At 35.3% G+C, this 19,721-nt stretch overlaps 3 protein-coding genes and 1 long non-coding RNA gene across 4 annotated transcripts; 1 reads left to right on the top strand and 3 right to left on the bottom strand.

The window, feature by feature from the left end:
* Positions 1–760: 760 nt before the first annotated feature.
* Positions 761–5,276, bottom strand: LOC146930303 (vacuolar protein sorting-associated protein 24 homolog 1). The gene is made up of 6 exons (XM_085701867.1): positions 5,052–5,276; positions 4,874–4,950; positions 3,764–3,866; positions 1,489–1,610; positions 1,205–1,393; positions 761–1,119 (listed from the first exon to the last, which is right to left on the bottom strand). The coding sequence occupies exons 1-6, from the start codon at positions 5,161–5,163 to the stop codon at positions 1,039–1,041; spliced, it is 684 nt and encodes a 227-aa protein (XP_085557993.1). The 5' UTR covers positions 5,164–5,276; the 3' UTR covers positions 761–1,038.
* Positions 5,277–8,224: 2,948 nt separating this feature from the next.
* Positions 8,225–9,696, top strand: LOC146930302 (uncharacterized). The gene is made up of 2 exons (XR_015008324.1): positions 8,225–8,554; positions 8,964–9,696. It is a non-coding gene; the product is annotated as an uncharacterized LOC146930302 (long non-coding RNA).
* A 1,174-nt stretch (positions 9,697–10,870) lies between these two features.
* Positions 10,871–12,223, bottom strand: LOC146930301 (F-box protein CPR1-like). The gene has a single exon (XM_085708295.1). The coding sequence runs from the start codon at positions 12,172–12,174 to the stop codon at positions 11,149–11,151; it is 1,026 nt and encodes a 341-aa protein (XP_085564421.1). The 5' UTR covers positions 12,175–12,223; the 3' UTR covers positions 10,871–11,148.
* Positions 12,224–17,657: 5,434 nt separating this feature from the next.
* Positions 17,658–19,225, bottom strand: LOC146930300 (putative F-box protein At3g16210). The gene has a single exon (XM_085708294.1). The coding sequence runs from the start codon at positions 19,106–19,108 to the stop codon at positions 17,936–17,938; it is 1,173 nt and encodes a 390-aa protein (XP_085564420.1). The 5' UTR covers positions 19,109–19,225; the 3' UTR covers positions 17,658–17,935.
* Positions 19,226–19,721: the final 496 nt, after the last annotated feature.

Here is a 19,721-nt window from a genome sequence, read left to right as displayed (position 1 = left end):
CTCAGACCTTGAGGATGTTCCTCAGCTAGATACTGGAGATAGTGTGGTTGGAGCTTGTCCAACTTTTAGAGAAAAACTTGAAGCTGATTGTGGTGCAGTCAATGATCACACTTAAGTTGGTTAACTCATTAATAATCTTAGGGTGGAAAGAGATTCTTTTCACTGTTTTTCTTGCATTGTTAAACAATTTTGCTTATGGTGGTCCTTGTCTTATTGACTTTTTGTTAAATACTTTGATGGAAAAAGGCTATATGAGAATCAAGGCTATGTTTTGGTTTCTGCATTTTTCTTTTCCAAGCTTGTAGAGTGCTTAACACAGAGGCATTGGTTCTTTAGGTTGCAGCCACTCAGACTTCGAACCCAAGCACTTGGACATACAATAAAGCCTTTAACACTTTCAGGTCAATCAAGACAGTGCCATGCTTATGGAGAAATAATCAATTTCATGACTGTTAATGCCAAACGAGTTGTAATAAATATTGGATTGCAACTATCATTGTCATGTTAGCATAACAAAAATCTTCTCATTTCTCATTTCCACTTCACAAATTGGATGACATTATTCTCAATGTACAGACATATTTAAGCATTATTCTCAAACTTAGTACAGTAGGCATAACTTTAAATATATTAATCTAAAAAAATTAGTGACTTTTTTACGCCTAAGACGATTAAGAGGTGATTTGTAATCTCTACCACAGGTCTGGAGTTCATTAAAATCGATCCTCAATCATGGATAAAGTTAGTATTGCGCTTAATCTTATAAACTTGAAAACTCGATAGCTTCATATACTTTCAAGAATTTCGTGTAATTTACATATTAGCTATGTTGCCATTGGTAATAAGTCACCTTTTCCAATACTAATATTACAAATGGGATACAAAGATGTCAACAACTCTCTTATAATATATATCAGGGCACAATGCAGAGGCTGCATTGCAAGACCAGAAAGTAGAACTTTTTATGACTGCGAAATTTAAATTAAAATCTATGTCTCGCTGTCATATGTTTTTTAAGTGACCTTTTTAGAAACTCGTTTATGACCTGACTTTAGCGAGTCTGGCCCTAATTTCTTCCATTTCTTCTTCATCATCAACACCCTCGGCTATAGCATCTTCCTGCAAATAATAATGCATTCCATAATTAGTGTGACTTGAGAGACGCAAAAAGAGCCTTGTTAACAGGAAATTGAACTGCACGTACCTCCTCTGCGGCACTTTGAGCAGGTTGCTTCACCTTTTGTTTCCTCACAGCTTCAGGAAGTTGTGCGGCTGTCTCACCAGCTAATTCAGTTAAGACTTTATCAACTTCTTCATCTATTTCATCTTCTATGTCCTCAGAATCTAATGCTGAGTCAACAGCATCGTTTACTATCTCCTCAATTACTCCTGCCTGAAACAGAATACATTACCAATAATTATCATGCAATTAACTTCTATGACTACGGGGAGAGGAGAGAGCAGGAGAAATGAAGTATGAAGGCATACCTTGGTCATTTCTTTGCTGAACTCTTGCATAGCAACAGCCATTTCAGGAGCCTTCATGAGGTTATTGACAAGCTTCATAACCTCGGCACTCTTTGATAGATGTCCCACAGTACGAGCAATTGCTGAAAAGGCAGCCAAAATTAGGAATTTCCAATGAACAGTTCTATTATCAAGTGATCAATACCTCAAATATCTCATGATGACCAATTGCAAAGGATTCTACAGATAAAACAATATATAATTGATTAATTTAAATATTACACTAACTTATCAATAAAACATGCACAACAGCAAGAATATATTTACACATGTATGATTCGTCATAATATAGTCATTGTACAAGGCCAAATAAATACTTGAGATAAGACAGCTGAACCAGACAATGCATGACTTAGCCAGTTACCCCCAAGCACCCTTTCCCCTCTCTTCCTGTTTTAATTTGGCCCTCACTTGACTTGTAAACCGCTCAGTAAAATTTTATCCCCAAAGTAAAACCTAAAAATGCACCACAAAGGAGGTGTCAATTAAAATGAAGTTTTATCTTTCATCATTTAAGTGTGATTTTCATACAAAGGATTACGAAAGTCGTTAAACAACTGATATCAAGAAAGAGAAAAGGATAGAAATATTCTTCTATTAGACACAATGAACCTTGCTAGTTATTTCGAGATCCCTAATCTCTACGTGACCACATACTTCCAATTTCCTCTCTAACTCTTACATACATTCTGTCGCCTCTGCTACCCACAACTATTACCTCCTGTTAAGTTTGTTATTTGGCTACAACTTCCCTGCCCCTTTGCTGACTTATTCTCTTCTTGACTGTGGAAGCCTATCAAAGGTTTCTTACCTACTAGTCAAGTTCAGTTATGCTTGGAAAATAGCCTTATAATTGTAAAACACCATACAGCAACCCTTGTCAATGTCATTCTATGGTGTTAATCTTGGATTGTGATGCAAAGAGCCAGACCCCAAAACCACTATAGCCGCCATTGTAAAGATTAAAAAATATCAAATCACATTAGCAGAACCGCTTTATCTTCTCAAAAGAAAAGAAAAACTAAAACCATCTAAAATGAAACAATTATGCCTGCAGACTAAACAATTCCTAGAGGTCGTGCTCATCATGTGTAGTTAGGAATCAAAATTGCTACTCAAAAACCATAAGCTTCTTACAAGCTATTCCCTGGAGCTTATAAAAATTAGCTATTAAAGCTTATGAGCCAATACTTTTATAAGCTCCCCCAAAAACATGCATAAGCACCAACACTAATATATACGCCTGAATAAGCTACTCATGGACCAACCCAAATGGACCTGTACAAGCTACTAATGGACTACTCATGGACCAACCCAAATGAACCCAGAATGCCTCGTGAATAAAATTCAGATTTGCAAGTTGCAAGCAACCTTTAGAATCTTTCCTAACTCGCTTTCTCTTTTTCATATGCCTCAGAAGTTCAGTCTTTAGAAGCAGATGCTCACCCATGACTAAGGAATGAATGCCTGGTAATATAAAAATATCCCCATTCCCCTTCCCCATATACGAGCTGGAGATTGGTACAAGCGTAAAAAAACGAAAGCATTCACAGATCCATCGGTCATGTTAAGTGCACACAGCCCCTCTAGGTTGGTCTCTTTTTGCTCTACCTCTTTTGCTAAGACCCTTTTCCTGTTCCTAGCTATAGCATGTTAAGATACCTATCCTAAAGATTGTGTGCCAAGAGTGGAACATTTATGTTGCATGCCATACAGACATCACAGTCAGTTCTTCCCTCAACCTCAAAAACCTATAAAAATCTGTAGACAGTTGCAGTTGAGTTTTCCCCATAACAAACATTTGATCATCAACAAATTCACTAATGTTGACAAGTTTACCTATTTAACTTAGGTTTTTTTTTTGTTAAGACCTATTCCACTTAGTCAACTGGAGGGAGTAAAGAAAAATTAAAGATATTCAATCAAGCCACAATTATCATACAACTGATATGAAGCACAAGAGCTAACTTGGACAGTTTTTAATTAAGAGTATGTTTGGTATCGCAGTGGGTACACCAAAATCACAGTGATCCACCGTGATTTGTCAAAAGTTGTGCATGTTTGATATCACAATGGGTTTGCTAGAATCACGGGGAGCCACTGTGATACCAAACATGCACAAAGCGTAGTTTTTGCAAAATCACAATGGCAATCCGTGATTCTGGCAAATCCACCATGATATCCAACACACACTAATAGGACAAATTAAGGCAAACAAAAAAATGCCAAAACCTACCGACACTTTCTCCAAGGTGCATTGATATTGAGTTCAGTTGTGCCTTATTTTCATGCAGACGGTTCACTGTTTTCCTAGATCTCACAAGTTCTGTAGCGAGTGCCTGTAAATTGAACAAATACCATGATAAGGATATTAGATTTTTATTTTGATGTTTCAAAATACCTACTTTATTCTATCGAACCTAGAAATCTAAACAAGAAGACTGCCTAAAACGTGATCCACCAGTACAAACCAAAAATAGCATTGGTTAAGAAGTTCTGACACACACAAACAAGACACGACACTAACACGCCAACCCCAGTAATAATTTGATAAGTGAAATATTTGAATATATCCACATGTGTCGGTGCCAATGTCTTGTCGGACACCGAATATGCCTTCAATTTGGTAGGACTGTGATCAGTCCTAACATGTATGGCATAATCCATAAAAACTTGTATTTACACTAACATCCAATTCCACCTTACATTTAGCATAAAGACAATACAATGGAATGAAGACAGACTGAAACTAACACCTGTTGTTTCAAAAGGCTAGCAGTTTGATTTCTCGTAACTCTTAAGTAAAACATCAGGTTCTAGTCATTCATAAATACACTATTGAGCAAAACAGCCCAAAATCAAGCTTTGTAGCATCGACAGTTCTAATCGAAGGTGTGCCTGGTGTCCGACATGTGTGCATATATGACACCGACACATCAACACATGTGATTACATTCAATTATGTCAACAACAATAACAACCAAGTCTTATCTCACTAGGTGGGATCAACTACATGGATCAACTAAGCCGTAATGTTCTATCATAAACCATATTTGGATCCAACTCATTAATCTCTAAATCATTCCTAATAGTTTCGCTTATAGTTTTTCTAGGTCTTCCTCTACCTCTACTGATTTGAGTACCCTCTATCTGATCTACTCTCCTTGCTACATAATCTACAAGTCTTCTCTCTACATGCCCAAACCACCTAAGCATAATTTCCACCATCTTTTCTACTATAGATACTACCCAAACTCTCTAATGTTGTCATTTCTAATTCTATCAGTGTGTGTCAGTGTCGTATCCGGTGTCTGTGACAGATCTCAAAATTAAATAAAAAAATTACCTTTGCAGAACCAATGTCATTCCTCTTAGCAGCTTCTTTAATAGCTTTCTGCACATTTTTCTCCTCTCTCTGAATATCTAAATCAAACAAATAAACACAAAAACCAATCATAACCACAAATAATCAGAAGAATCAAGTATCAATTAGGGTTTTAAGAGAGATCAAAAATGGTAATTACCGCGAATTTGACGTTCAATGTTTCGACACTCTTGTCGAAGCTTACGTTGCCAATCTCTTAATAACTGTTGCGGATTTGGTTTCGGTTTCAGAATGTTCATCACCTTCTCCATTTTTCACTGATCCCAAAACCCAAAAAATATATATGTACACAAAAAAAAAAAAAAAAGGAATTTTATTTGTTCAAAAAAAAAAAAAAAGGAATTTTTTTTTTTTGAAGATTGGAATGAATAAACGTTACCCAGAAAAAGGGTTGATTGAAAAGAAATTAGTTTTGGTTGAATCGAATCTATGAAGATCGGATACTACTGAAGCAATATAATTATCAAAGAACAATGATTCGATTTTTGGAACACACCCACCTTCAATATCCTCTCCTTTTTACCTTTCACGCGTATTCCCACGTATTTAGTTTTTATTTTTATTTTATTTTTTCATAAGGATTTGAGGAAAGGAAATAAAGTAGAAAATAAAAATGTACCAAAAATTCCTTCAAAAAATTGTACCAAAAATTCCTTCAAATATACAGGTATAGAAAATATAAGTGTTATGAAAATATTTGGGTTAAATATGTTTTTATCTCTATAAATATATCAACTTTTCGTTTTAGTCCCTCTAAAAAATTTCTTCGACTTTTAGTCCCTAAAAAAAAGTTATCTTTATTTTTGGTCTCTCCTTTTAAATAAACTTATATGTTTGACAAACTCATAATGCTTCTAGTTAATGCATCATGGGTTTGAGAGTAGGTGTTAGTTAATAAAATATTGAGTTTAAACTATTGAGCCTTTTTTTTGTCAAAGAAACTATTGAGCCTTTATATTACTAAGTTAGTAGTCCAATAGGTTTTATATATATTCTCTTATAACATTTTGTAATTTTAAGATATTGATATTTCAAGAAATCCTAACCGTCTTTGTTAGTATATTTGTTATTCTCTCTGATTATCTATATTGTTAACAATATTTACACAAGATGATTGAAAATTTCTAATTAAACATTTATATATAGTGTTTCTACAAGTGGTAATTCGCTAGGTAACGTGGTGCTCGCTAGTGAATCGAGCTTTCTTCAAAGAAGGGATAAGCCAATTGTCTTCTCATGTTTCCTGAAATCGCCCTAGTTCGCCTAGCGACCCGTTGCTCACCTAGAGAACGGACTTTGGCAAATATCCCTAGAACTCTCCATTTTGGCTTGCTTTCACTTCGCTGCAGCTCACTTGGCGAATCTGGTTTTTCCCAACTGCCTTTGAAATGCTCTGGCTTGAGTTCCAGCGAGTGTACTTGCATCGTGTTGTTCCGTTCTAATGTAATCATGTCAAAAACCTACAAAAAGGTGTGGGAAATAGAACGTAATGGCTTTCTGGCATAATTTATGATAAAACTATATTTGCATATATTGGGGTTTTTTTATACTAGATTACTTGCAAAACAAGTTAATAAGTGCTGAAGAAAATAATTGTAATTTGACGCTTATCACTGATGAATTGGAAGTCTGTTATCAGCCAAATCATTTCAAATGTCTCTATTACAAGGAGCAACTCGACGTTGACTGCTACCTCATCAATGTCAAACTTTGTAATCCTCAAAGCTTTGAAGGTTTCAATTCATCCGCAAAAGCTCCAATTATTAAAGAAATTATGAGACATCTTCCTATAATTCATTAGATTAAGTGCAACACAGATGGAGCTGCTTTGGGAAGTCGTGTCATCTCAGTTTATGGAGTTGTTTTCAGGAACAATCTTGCATATTTTATTGGTTGTTTTGCTTAAGGTTTAGGGGTTTCTAAATCCCTTATTGTAAAGCCTTTTATTGATAAGAATTGAAGAAAACTTTAGTTAGAAACTGAATCCATTTAGTCCTTTATGCTTTCATATATCTTGAATCAATTCCTTGGGAGGTGAGAAACAGATGGAGCAATCGTATGATGGTTTCCATATCCATGAACTTCATTGTGTCTCTCATATATAGAGTAGTCGTGCTGACAAATTGGCTAATATAGGGTTATCTCTTAACAATTTTGTCTTTTTTAACTATGTTCCTGTCGAAAACTGGGCAAATTATGTTAAAATCATTTTTAATTTACATTTACTAAAAGTTGACTTGATACTTGTTGACTTGATACTCCCTTCAATCTTTGAGGAATGAACGTATACACGTCCTCATCTAAGTCACGCCGAAGAAAAGCATTGTTCACATCTCTAACTGATGTTGATGGATGCCACTGCTATAAACCACAGTTCTGATTGTTGCCTTCTTGCCTTGATTTCCATATTATAACACGGTTAGTCTCGTTGTATTGAGATGAATATGGAGGAGACAGATGGGCCTGTGAGGAAGTGGGATGTATGATTTACGTGTAACTCTGTATTGTAGTTGTTCTTAATTACTGGTAAAAGTATGTATAGTGAGCAATATTGAGATTTATGTCAACATTTTATCAAACCACATAAAACAGAGTAACATCACTTTAGTAGTAAAATCACCCCATTAACAATTTTTGATAATTTAGCTTTGTGTTTTTTGCTGGCATTCATACTATAACCATATAATTTGTTTAATAAAAATGTTGACCTGGTGTTGGAGTTTGAGTAGGCTCAAATATCCCTACGTGCCTATACTATGAACGGTGTTGGAACCTGAAAGAGTGTATTTTGAGATAAAAAAAAAACTCGATTGCAGGTAACTGCGCACTATTTTGTTAGGCTGTGCTGTTTTGTTGTTTCTCCACAGATTGCAAGTGGGTTGGTGGTCTCAGCAGTTGTTGTAGGAGGGTCCATAATTGGGTGGTTACACTTCTGCCAATACGTGGATAGAGTGGTAATGTAGGTGATTAGCAAGGAGCTCTCTGGTTTTTCAATTGGGATGTCGGACATGCTTATGTTGTTACAAGTATCCTGTTCTGCGCATAATGTTGTCTTCTTCTGTAGGTTGCAGCGGCAGCTGTTCTGCGCATTCTTTTTGGTTGCAGAAGGGAGTTTTAAGGTGCGTTCAATTTTTTTACTATATATGGACCGAATATACATAGCTATGGACTGAAATCTTGTAGTTTTACATTAGATTTCAGCTTCATAGCTTACACAATTTCAGGATAGTTTTGGTTAGTTGTTTTTTTTTCTTTTTTGAGGGACCGTATTTTTGTTTATAGTTGTGTTGTGGTTGTTGTTTTTAGGAGAAACTCTTCCTTGGATACAAGCCCAACACATCAATTTTGGGCACAACCAATAAAACCATAACAACTCATTAAAGCTAGAGTTTTGTTCTTTTTTTTTTATTTTCTGATAAAAAATAATCTTTTATCGTTTTGGGATCATAACCCATCATCTCTCATCCATTTTACTCCATATGGTTTAATTTAAGTAACAAGCTAATTCAATGGCTCTTATTTTTTCCGATTTCTTTCTCCGATTGTATGATCCATCCATAAGTTGCAACAAGCTATTTCACTTGTTGGCCTCCCTTTCAGCATCAACTCATTTCCCTTTTCTCTATTTTGACTGTTCATCCTGTAAGAACTTCTTTTTCCTTTTTCATTCCTCTATATGTCACTTATTTATTGTGTGGAAATTATTTGTTTTATGATTTTGCAGAAGAAGCTCCATGTTATTCAATAAGTTACACTATTTTTTTAATAAATTTTTTTTTTTCATCTAAAGACGGTTCTAACATTTTAATGCATTTACATGTAGTTACTTGACTGATTGAAGGTTATCCTTATCAAATTTCTATGTAGAGAATTTATTTTGAAAGCTGTTTTGGATAGAACATGTTATTATGGATCAAATTAAAACGGTAGTACAGAGGCATTTTTAATATACATCAAATTTCTCAAGTTTTATGCAAGTTTAAATGATGACTTTGATTTGTTTATGATAGTTATCACTCAATGACTCACTTGCATTTATAATTATTTGTAGGATAAATATGGAGGATTCTGAATGTTAAGCAGTTGAAATTGACAGACAAGTCCAAATATATTTTTCTTCGTCAAGTTGTGCATAACAAAGATGAAGCTTCTAACTTATACCAAGAACATGGATGGCTTTTTAATGTAAGAAAAAGGAAGGAATTGTACTATGATAAGGGAAGCCGAGAGATTGTTATTGTTTCAAACAAGGGTTTAAGAACAATGAACCGGAAGGAGAAACTGTAGGTGAAGTTGCTTATCAAAAGGCTGATTCGAGGGCAAATTGTAAAGCAATGGTGCGATTTAATCTCCAAGTAGTGCTTTCCAAGATAGGCAAGAACATAAAAGAAGTTAGAAAGAAGTTGAAATGGGCTGCTGGTTTTTTGTATGCAGTAGAAGATTATAGCCTAATTTTGGTTCTAGTTATGCAGTACTTCTGATTTAAGAGAAGTTGAAAGCTCAAAATTGGTGGTTTTGCTTATGAATTGACCTGCTTCTACATTATGTTGTGAATAGCTTTTGTTTAGCATTTCTTTTGTCTTTTGATGTACAAATTATAGCTCATATTTTGCTTTTGTGCTCAAGTTCATGTATCAGTTTGTGCTACATTAAAATGAGCAACATGAACAAGCTAAATCTATATTTTGGTTGGAACATATTAAAACAGAGCTGTAATATATCAGTTTATATATCAATTTAGCTTTCTCTTAAACAAGTTAGTAGCTATTTTACTTGTTCTTGAAGCTTATAGCACATTATAGTTGTTGTGTCTTATTTCAACAAACCCAACAGTTCAACATCCCAAAATTAAACATTCTGATGCAAACATAATCAGTTAAAAACTTAACACATAAATAAACAACAAAAGCAACAACGGAACCACCATGATAAAACAAGATGCTTCCATTGATGGACAAAACTCTTCAAGAGAAACAAAGGGATCTAAAATTGATTCAAGCTTGATTCAATCTAACAATTACAAGAAATGGGCGTAACAATAAGGACCGCTACAGAGCACGGTCACGTGTCTAAAATAACAATTAGAGTACGGCTTTGCAACCGGCAAGGGCGGCAGGGGAAGTTTGATCGGAGTAGAGACAGGAGATATAAAGATCGGAGAGGAGAGAGATTAAGGAGAGGACAACATGCAGAGGTGAGAGTCGGAGGAGATGAAGGCGTCGTAGAGCCTGTGACAGAAGAAGAAGAGAGGGCTGAGTAGGTGGAGGGGGAGATGAGGATGGAGAGAGGAGTTTGGAATCAACGAGGGGGAGATATTGGGGATGTGCTTGAGAAGGTGGTGGCAACGGAAGATGATGAACTGGGGTCGGAGGAAAAATTGTGGAGATGATGAGTTGTTGTTGTTGCTACAGTGCTGCCGAAGGAGAGAGAGAAGGGTTACCAATTCAATTTTTATTTTTTTAATTTACTGCCACATGTCTGTGTTTTATTAGTTGTGCCCAAAGTTGATGTGTTGTATCCGTGACCAAGGAAGACTTTCTCTGTTTTTAGATGTTACGTAGGGAGAAACACTTGTGTGGACCATGACCAAGAATTTTGGTTTTGGTCACACACACAAGTTTTTTCCTTCTCTCTCTTCTCTTCTTTCTTCTCCATTTTCTCTCTCTTCTCTCTTCTCTCTCTTCTCTTTTTTCTCTTTGTGTGACCAAAGACCACTTGTGTGGACGAGGACCACACAAGATTTTCTCGTTACGTAGGTCTATATGCGGCATCCTTGTTCTTTTATCACCATCTTTAAAAGGAGTCCAAGAAGAGTAGGATGAAGTCAACTTTGTACTATAATATATAATTTCCAAGACTATTTTTGGTACTCATTCAATATAATTTAAATTTTTTTATGCATATAGAAGACCACACAAATACTGAGAAGGCTCCGTCAAGCATACAAATACAGAACAATAAAAATAACCATGAAGTTCATATACCAACCAAGCACCAACGTTTGACACACAGAAATTCATAAATGGCATATACAATTGTCTTGGTTTATTATCATATATTCAACATAACTTTCACCTTCCCTTGTAAAGCACTACAACATTCACCCTACTATAATACTTTTAAAGTTACAGATTCAATAAGGAACATGGTTAACCAACTACTTGATTAACCAACTACTGATTAACCAACTACAACATTCACCCTTGATTAACCAACTACTGATTTATTCCTCCAACCTAAAGAAGATTTTTCTTATAAATTATTATTTCCGTACTTGCACCTTTAATCCCTTCAAGTTCGTCAATCATCTGGGTACTTAAATCAAAGCAGACTAGTTTTCCATCTTCTTTTTTGAAGAATATATCACCGTTACTCCCCGCTCCAATAGGATACTGAATGTAGGACAGAGGTCCAATAGTAAAAAGTTTAGTCCATGATTCACTCACACCAAGTTCACCTAAAATTGATATGTGAAAGATAGTCATTTCTAAATACCATGAGATCGAAGCAATGGACCCATTTAATTTCACCAAGAATGCCTCGACAGACTGAAAATCAAAATTGGGATATGTGTCACTGGGTATTGCTAAAGGCATGATTGTTGTAAAAAACACATCATTGCTCAAGTCAAATGACACCAAGGAATGTTCAACATTATTTCTAGACAACCAATGACATATTCCATTTGTGTACAATAGACCTGGAAAACAGTAATCAGGCATATTGACATCAAGTTTTTCCCAAGTGTTACATCTTCGACTATAAATCTCCCAAACGGAGTCATAAGATACTTCTCTGATATCTTCCCATGACAGATTGAGATGAACAAGATTATAGTCTTCTAGTGGAAAGAAACTTATATACCTAATAATCTTGTAGTCATCTGTAGCTTGGTCATACCCAAATCCATGAAGACGAGTCACATTGTGCCGATAAGGTGGTACAGACAATATTGAACTGGGAGGAACTACATTGACTTCATCTCTAGCTGGATTCCACAGTACAATTGTATTGCGCCGAAAAAGGCAAAGAGTTCCGGTAGTATTTCCAGAATTCAAAATAAAAAAGACAGGGTCCTCCTCTTGAAATGGATTTGGCAAATCAAACTTGACTCTGTTCTCAAACCTCATACCCGAAAGTGAATGCACATAGCAATCAGTTCGAGGAATTTCAGGTGTATAAACAATTTGTTGTAGGAGGAGTGATGTATCATTGTAGCAAGGGTTAGGGATTGATATGAAATTAGAGCGGAATTTGGTCATGAAATTAGGGGTTTCAAATAAGAGATACCATGTTTTCTTTACGCATTTAAATCGGTTCAAAATTGTAAGTTGAAACCGTAAAAAATGTGAAGCTAAAACATTAAAGAAAGTGTAAGAAGAAGCACCAAAGATTAGTAGCTTCCAATACCGACACCGCTCTCCGCGACGGATCTCACTTCCCTGTGATCATCTAAATATCAATCACCATATATTTGTTTCGTTTTTCAATATGTAAATCTAAATCCCAAATAGAGGAATTCAAATATGAGATGAAGAAACGTGAAAGAGTAAACATAATTGGTAAAAAGAGAAAACTGAAAGCATAGTGAAGCTTTGGAATGACGATAGAACTCTTTTCCTTGCTGGGTTTTTTAGTGGTTCTTTATGCTGCTCTCTGTTCCTTACAAAGCAGAATTTGTTCACTATCTAGCAAAAAGGATTCCCGTTCATATTTGTAAAAAGAAGAATATCATAAATTGTTAGAGGCATGGTGTAGTAAATTTGCAAAACCCTTCCTGCCTATCAACTACATTAAAATTACAAAATACTACTTATCATATTATGTGTTCTCTTCATCATCCTTGTCTTTTCCTCATTAATAATACCCACAAAATGACAATTAAAACATTCAGATTTGGTTAGCTATTTCATATAATGTTAACCATTGAAGAATAATAACTGTAAAAAAATGTGTAAAACGAATAAAATAAAAGAAATAGCAAATATTAATGTAAAGCTAGGTACAGTTCAAACATATGAGCTCGTTTTTGGATGTGTAAGAACCGTAATTTGAACCTTCATTTAAGTTACTCAATGATATAGTGGTGTCCTTCATCTCATAAAGACTCTCACTTGTAGTGTAGTTGTTGCATCTAGCTTGTTGTTTACTGAGATAAATTTCTCAAGACATGACATTTTAATCTATGACAGAATGACATAGTGTGTAAGATGCCAGTCAGTTGAGTTTAAAAACGTTCATATATTTACAGTGGAAATTTTAGAGCTGAATTCCAATGCAGCATTAAACAATCTGTTCTAGGAACTTTTCTCTATATTCAAAACCACAAAGCATGCATGGTCATTTTTATTCATATAAAGAATAAGCTTGTATCAGACTTAACAATTAAAATGCTCGAATTGATAGAGATTTGAACTTGAGAAAATAAAACTTATTCAATAGTTGTTGTAAATTGTGATATAACCAAAAATGAGATCGGAAGCATGAAGAAAAATCAAAACTCAAAATAGTAGAAAATTATAACCAGTTAGCAAAGTTCCTTTATTCTAATCATGTCTACAATACTATAAGTATGTGGTAACAAACTGAAGTTCTATTTTGGAGCATTAATTGACTGTACACATTATTTTTAGAAAAGAGGATATTCAAAAAGAAGGAAAATGCAATTGAAACATTTAAATGATCTCAAATACCCTGCACCCCAACGACTTCATGAAACAGAAATAAGAAGAGAAGCAGTGCCAAAAACTCTGCAGATCCCAATATCAATCTCCTAACTTTAATATAATTCTTCATAGGACTTTCAATTGAATTTTTTTTCTTTCAAGCTACATAATCTTATTTCTTTCAATCTTCGCAGTATTGAATTGGCTACTGAAAAACCGCTTAAACCTGCAAAAATAGACAAAGTCTCAAATCTAGATCAATATATATGTCATAAAATGATCAAAAGACTCAGAGATGTGATTTTGCATAAATTTAATCAGATTCTTTAAGAACTATTGAATACGTAACATACTTCCTAAAGAAAAATAAACAAATATCAAGAGCGCACAAAAAATAAGCAAAAAAAATTACAGAAAGAAAATTAGAATCAACTTATTAACATGGATGCTTGAGTCTCATTTTAGCAATTGTTTTATTCATTTGTTTCTTCGTACTGTCCAGAAAAAATAACAGAGAGAAATTAAAAATAAAAAGAACACCAAATGTATTTTTGAGTGAGAGATGAGAGAAAGGAACAACAACCTTCACTTGTGCCCTTGTCTCCAGCAATACTCCACCCTCGCCGCTGCTAGCCCATGGAAAAGGACATATTGAAATCAAGCGAAGTATGGAGCTTATATTTCCGGCTCAGACACCATGCAAGCGGCGAAGGGCATGCCACGGACGTCGTTGCGTCAACGAAGAATTGATATTTTGAAGCTTAACTTGTCAATCTGTGTTCTGCAGCAACTACCTTGCATAAAATAAATCAGAAAAACAAATAACAGTGAGAGATATATAGAGAGATAGAGCAGAGAACAATGAACATGTGAGCACCACGACTATGATCAATTTCATATTGTTTGGAGGAGGAGCGGATTGAAATCCAGAATAGCATGGAAGGGTGGTAGATGGAAGGAGAGAAGAAGAAAGCATAATATCACTATACAATATTGTTGGGCATTTCAACCTGGTGGTGGGAATTGGATGGCAGAAAATTGAAATGTTCATTGGAAATCGGTGATGGATTCAATTAATGAGGTTTGTGATGCATGCATTGAAACAGTAGAAACAACATGGGAAATAGAACTCAGCCGCGCATTCAATAATATGGTTGGGGCTATTAGGATTCTGCAGAGTAATTGAATGGGATTAGTGCAATGCTGATTAGGATTAGTATCTTTGTTATTCTCTCTGATGATCTATGTTGTTAACAATATTTACAAAAGATGATTGAACATTTATATATAGTGTTTCAACAAGTGGTAATTCGCTAGGTGAAGTGGTGCTCGCTGGTGAGTCGTGTTTTCTTTAATGGGTGGAAACGTCAATTGTCTTCTGATATTTCCTGAAATCGCCCTAGTTTGCCCAGCGAACCGTTGCTCGCCTAGAGAACGGACTTTTGCAAATATCCCTATAACTCTCTGTTTTGGCTGCGGCTCGCTTAGCGAATCTGGTTTTTCCCAAATGTCTTTGAAATGTTATGGCTTCAGTTCCAGCGAGTATACTTGCATCGAGTTGTTCCGTTCTAGTGTAATCATGTCAAAAACCTACAAAAAGGTGTGGGAAATAGAATGTAATAACTTTCTGGCATAATTTGTGATAAAACTATATTTGCATATATATTGGGGTTTTTTTATACTAGATTACTAGCAAAATAAGTTGCCAAGTGTTGGGAAAAATAACTATAATTTGGCACTTATCACTCGTGAACAGGAAGTCTGTTATCAACCAAATCATTTCAAATGTCTCTATTACAGGGGAAACTCGAAGTTGACTGCTACCTCATCAATGTCAAACTTTGTAATCCTCATAGCCTTCAAGGTTTCAATTCATCCCCAAGAGCTCCTACTATTAAAGAAGTTATGAGGAATCTTCCTATAATTCATTAGATTAAGTGCAACGCAGATGGAACTGCTTTGGGAAGTCGTGTCATCTCAGTTTATGGATGTGTTTTCAGGAACAATCTTGCTTATTTTATTGGTTGTTTTGATGAAGGTTAGGGGTTTCTAACTCCCTTATTGTAAAGCCTAATATTGATGTCGTGCTGGCAAATTATCTAATATAGATGTCTTAACAACTCTGTCTTCTTTTACTATGCTCCTGTCGAACTAAGGGCAAATTATGTTAGGAATTGACTTAGTTACCTAGTTTTAGATTCTCTTTCTTTTGAGAGGGTTTTGGTGTTGTCCCCTCTCTCTTTTTTGTATCAATCTTTGTTTGGTAATATATTTCTTGTGAGCTAGCTCTCTCATACTCTTTTTTATAAAATCTCTAAATTATTAAAAGTTAAAATCATTTTTAATTTACATGTACTAAAAGTTAAGCTTTTTAACGTCACCTTAGGTCTATTTGACATAATATAAGAAGGATCATACCATTTCTTGTAACCTGAAACATCCACATAAGGAGGATCCATAGGTGTGTTGGTAGGTTTATACCCCAATAGACATGTTGCTTCTGTGAAAAAATATAGACAATATTGTCTCTGGCTGGCATAATGAGATTCCTTGTCTTGAATGTGGACATTTCAATTCCTAGGAAAAACTTCAAACTTCCTAGTTTTTTTTATTCCAAAGAGATCTTGTAGAGCTTCTTTGACAGCAATGAGGTCATCAAGTGAGTTTCTTGCAAGGAGTATATCGTCAGGTATTGTCACTTCTCCTAGTGAGAAGTGTGAGGCCAGAAGAAACTGGGATAACTTGTCATACCTTTTCCTTTTTGTCGGCTTCAAGCCGTAAAGTGATTTCACTAGCTTGAATACTTGTTGACTTTATACCCCCTTCAATCTTTGAGGAATGAACATATACACGTCCTCATCTAAGTCACGCCGAAGAAAAGCATTGTTCACATCTCTAACTGATGTTGATGGATGCCACTGCTATAAACCACAGTTCTGATTGTTGCCTTCTTGCCTTGATTTCCATAACACGGTTAGTCTCGTTGTATTGAGATGAATATGGAGGAGACAGATGGGCCTGTGAGGAAGTGGGATGTATGATTTACGTGTAACTCTGTATTGTAGTTGTTCTTAATTACTGGTAAAAGTATGTATAGTGAGCAATATTGAGATTTATGTCAACATTTTATCAAACCACATAGAACAGAGTAACATCACTTTAGTAGTAAAATCACCCCATTAACAATTTTTGATAATTTAGCTTTGTGTCTTTTGCTGCCATTCATACTATAACCATATAATTTGTTTAATAAAAATGTTGACCTGGTGTTGGAGTTTGAGTAGGCTCAAATATCCCTGCGTGCCTATACTATGAACGGTGTTGGAACCTGAAAGAGTGTATTTTGAGATAAAAAAAAAAACTCGATTGCAGGTAACTGCGCACTATTTTGTTAGGCTGTGCTGTTTTGTTGTTTCTCCACAGATTGCAAGTGGGTTGGTGGTCTCAGCAGTTGTTGTAGGAGGGTCCATAATTGGGTGGTTACACTTCTGCCAATACGTGGATAGAGTGGTAATGTAGGTGATTAGCAAGGAGCTCTCTGGTTTTTCAATTGGGATGTCGGACATGCTTATGTTGTTACAAGTATCCTGTTCTGCGCATACTGTTGTTGTCTTCTGTAGGTTGCAGCGCGGCTGCTGTTCTGCGCATTCTTTTTGGTTGCAGAAGGGAGTTTTAAGGTGCGTTCAATTTTTTTACTATATATGGACCGAATATACATAGCTATGGACTGAAATCTTGCAGTTTTACATTAGATTTCAGCTTCATAGCTTACACAATTTCAGGATAGTTTTGGTTAGTTGTTTTCTTTTTTTCTTTTTGAGGGACCGTATTTTTGTTTATAGTTGTGTTGTCGTGGTTGTTTTTAGATGTTACGTACGTCTATATGCGGCATCCTTGTTCTTTTATCACCATCTTTAAAAGGAGTCCAAGAAGAGTAGGATGAAGTCAACTTTGTACTATAATATATAATTTCCAAGACTATTTTTGGTACTCATTCAATATAATTTAAATTTTTTTATGCATATAGAAGACCACACAAATACTGAGAAGGCTCCGTCAAGCATACAAATACAGAACAATAAAAATAACCATGAAGTTCATATACCAACCAAGCACCAACGTTTGACACACAGAAATTCATAAATGGCATATACAATTGTCTTGGTTTATTATCATATATTCAACATAACTTTCACCTTCCCTTGTAAAGCACTACAACATTCACCCTACTATAATACTTTTAAAGTTACAGATTCAATAAGGAACATGGTTAACCAACTACTTGATTAACCAACTACTGATTAACCAACTACAACATTCACCCTTGATTAACCAACTACTGATTTATTCCTCCAACCTAAAGAAGATTTTTCTTATAAATTATTATTTCCGTACTTGCACCTTTAATCCCTTCAAGTTCGTCAATCATCTGGGTACTTAAATCAAAGCAGACTAGTTTTCCATCTTCTTTTTTGAAGAATATATCACCGTTACTCCCCGCTCCAATAGGATACTGAATGTAGGACAGAGGTCCAATAGTAAAAAGTTTAGTCCATGATTCACTCACACCAAGTTCACCTAAAATTGATATGTGAAAGATAGTCATTTCTAAATACCATGAGATCGAAGCAATGGACCCATTTAATTTCACCAAGAATGCCTCGACAGACTGAAAATCAAAATTGGGATATGTGTCACTGGGTATTGCTAAAGGCATGATTGTTGTAAAAAACACATCATTGCTCAAGTCAAATGACACCAAGGAATGTTCAACATTATTTCTAGACAACCAATGACATATTCCATTTGTGTACAATAGACCTGGAAAACAGTAATCAGGCATATTGACATCAAGTTTTTCCCAAGTGTTACATCTTCGACTATAAATCTCCCAAACGGAGTCATAAGATACTTCTCTGATATCTTCCCATGACAGATTGAGATGAACAAGATTATAGTCTTCTAGTGGAAAGAAACTTATATACCTAATAATCTTGTAGTCATCTGTAGCTTGGTCATACCCAAATCCATGAAGACGAGTCACATTGTGCCGATAAGGTGGTACAGACAATATTGAACTGGGAGGAACTACATTGACTTCATCTCTAGCTGGATTCCACAGTACAATTGTATTGCGCCGAAAAAGGCAAAGAGTTCCGGTAGTATTTCCAGAATTCAAAATAAAAAAGACAGGGTCCTCCTCTTGAAATGGATTTGGCAAATCAAACTTGACTCTGTTCTCAAACCTCATACCCGAAAGTGAATGCACATAGCAATCAGTTCGAGGAATTTCAGGTGTATAAACAATTTGTTGTAGGAGGAGTGATGTATCATTGTAGCAAGGGTTAGGGATTGATATGAAATTAGAGCGGAATTTGGTCATGAAATTAGGGGTTTCAAATAAGAGATACCATGTTTTCTTTACGCATTTAAATCGGTTCAAAGATTTTAAAGGAAGTTTTGACAAAACTGATAATGCAAGATCTTCAGGTATGTGGTTACTAACCTTTTGGTTTGCAGATTTCGTCATCTCTGAAAGCCTATCGTGCAAGTAGAAGCGGGAATTAATGGAGTTTCTGGATCCAAAGGAAAGGGGTTGGGTTATGAAGGAAGTGGCCACACGCTGCCTTCAATATTTATAATCGAAATATTGATGAATATTACCAAATTATTTGTTGACCAGATTCAGAATGTTAGGTAAAAAACTTAATTGAGATTGCAGTCAAACAAAAATGTTAATTGAAAATGTTCCTTCCAAAAAAGGATACTTAATTTTTGGGTGGATTCTAGGGTGAGGGTTCAATTAAGTCCCTCATCGGTGAAGCAATAAAAACTCGCTATTAGATTGAATCAATGGTATAGATTATTTGAAAATAAAAGAGAGAACGTCTATTTCTTTTCGCACACAATTTTTTCCATATCTATGTCCTCTCCAACTTCTTTTTTCTTTTCACGCATATCCTCTCCCGATTGAGAAGTTGCACTCTTGCAGATCTAGTGTGTGGTGAGAACCATTTTCATCAAATCAATCAAATAAGTATCCATTAACAAACAAATGAACAATTATACATGATTATAATCGAAAGCCCGGTTGCATAATCATCCAAATTCATTCAAATTAATTGCATCTTCTCTAGTGATGG

Source organism: Medicago sativa, chromosome 4, assembly GCF_051527215.1.
Source record: "Medicago sativa cultivar Bolivia chromosome 4, Bolivia_mono, whole genome shotgun sequence".
NCBI classification, from domain to species: domain Eukaryota; kingdom Viridiplantae; phylum Streptophyta; class Magnoliopsida; order Fabales; family Fabaceae; genus Medicago; species Medicago sativa.
This window is presented reverse-complemented; position numbering and strand designations above follow the sequence as displayed.

What these genes read in the sequence shown, in the direction of transcription:
- LOC146930300 (XM_085708294.1), bottom strand. Translation starts at nt 19,108, where the DNA reads ATGACGAAATCTGCAAACCAAAAGGTTAGTAACCACATACCTGAAGAT.
- LOC146930301 (XM_085708295.1), bottom strand. Translation starts at nt 12,174, where the DNA reads ATGACCAAATTCCGCTCTAATTTCATATCAATCCCTAACCCTTGCTAC.
- LOC146930303 (XM_085701867.1), bottom strand. Translation starts at nt 5,163, where the DNA reads ATGGAGAAGGTGATGAACATTCTGAAACCGAAACCAAATCCGCAACAG. An exon ending in TCAGCAAAGAAATGACCAAG is followed by an intron (nt 1,394 to 1,488) that starts GTATGCCTTCAT and finishes ATTCTGTTTCAG; the next exon opens with GCAGGAGTAATTGAGGAGAT. An exon ending in CTCAAAGTGCCGCAGAGGAG is followed by an intron (nt 1,120 to 1,204) that starts GTACGTGCAGTT and finishes TATTATTTGCAG; the next exon opens with GAAGATGCTATAGCCGAGGG.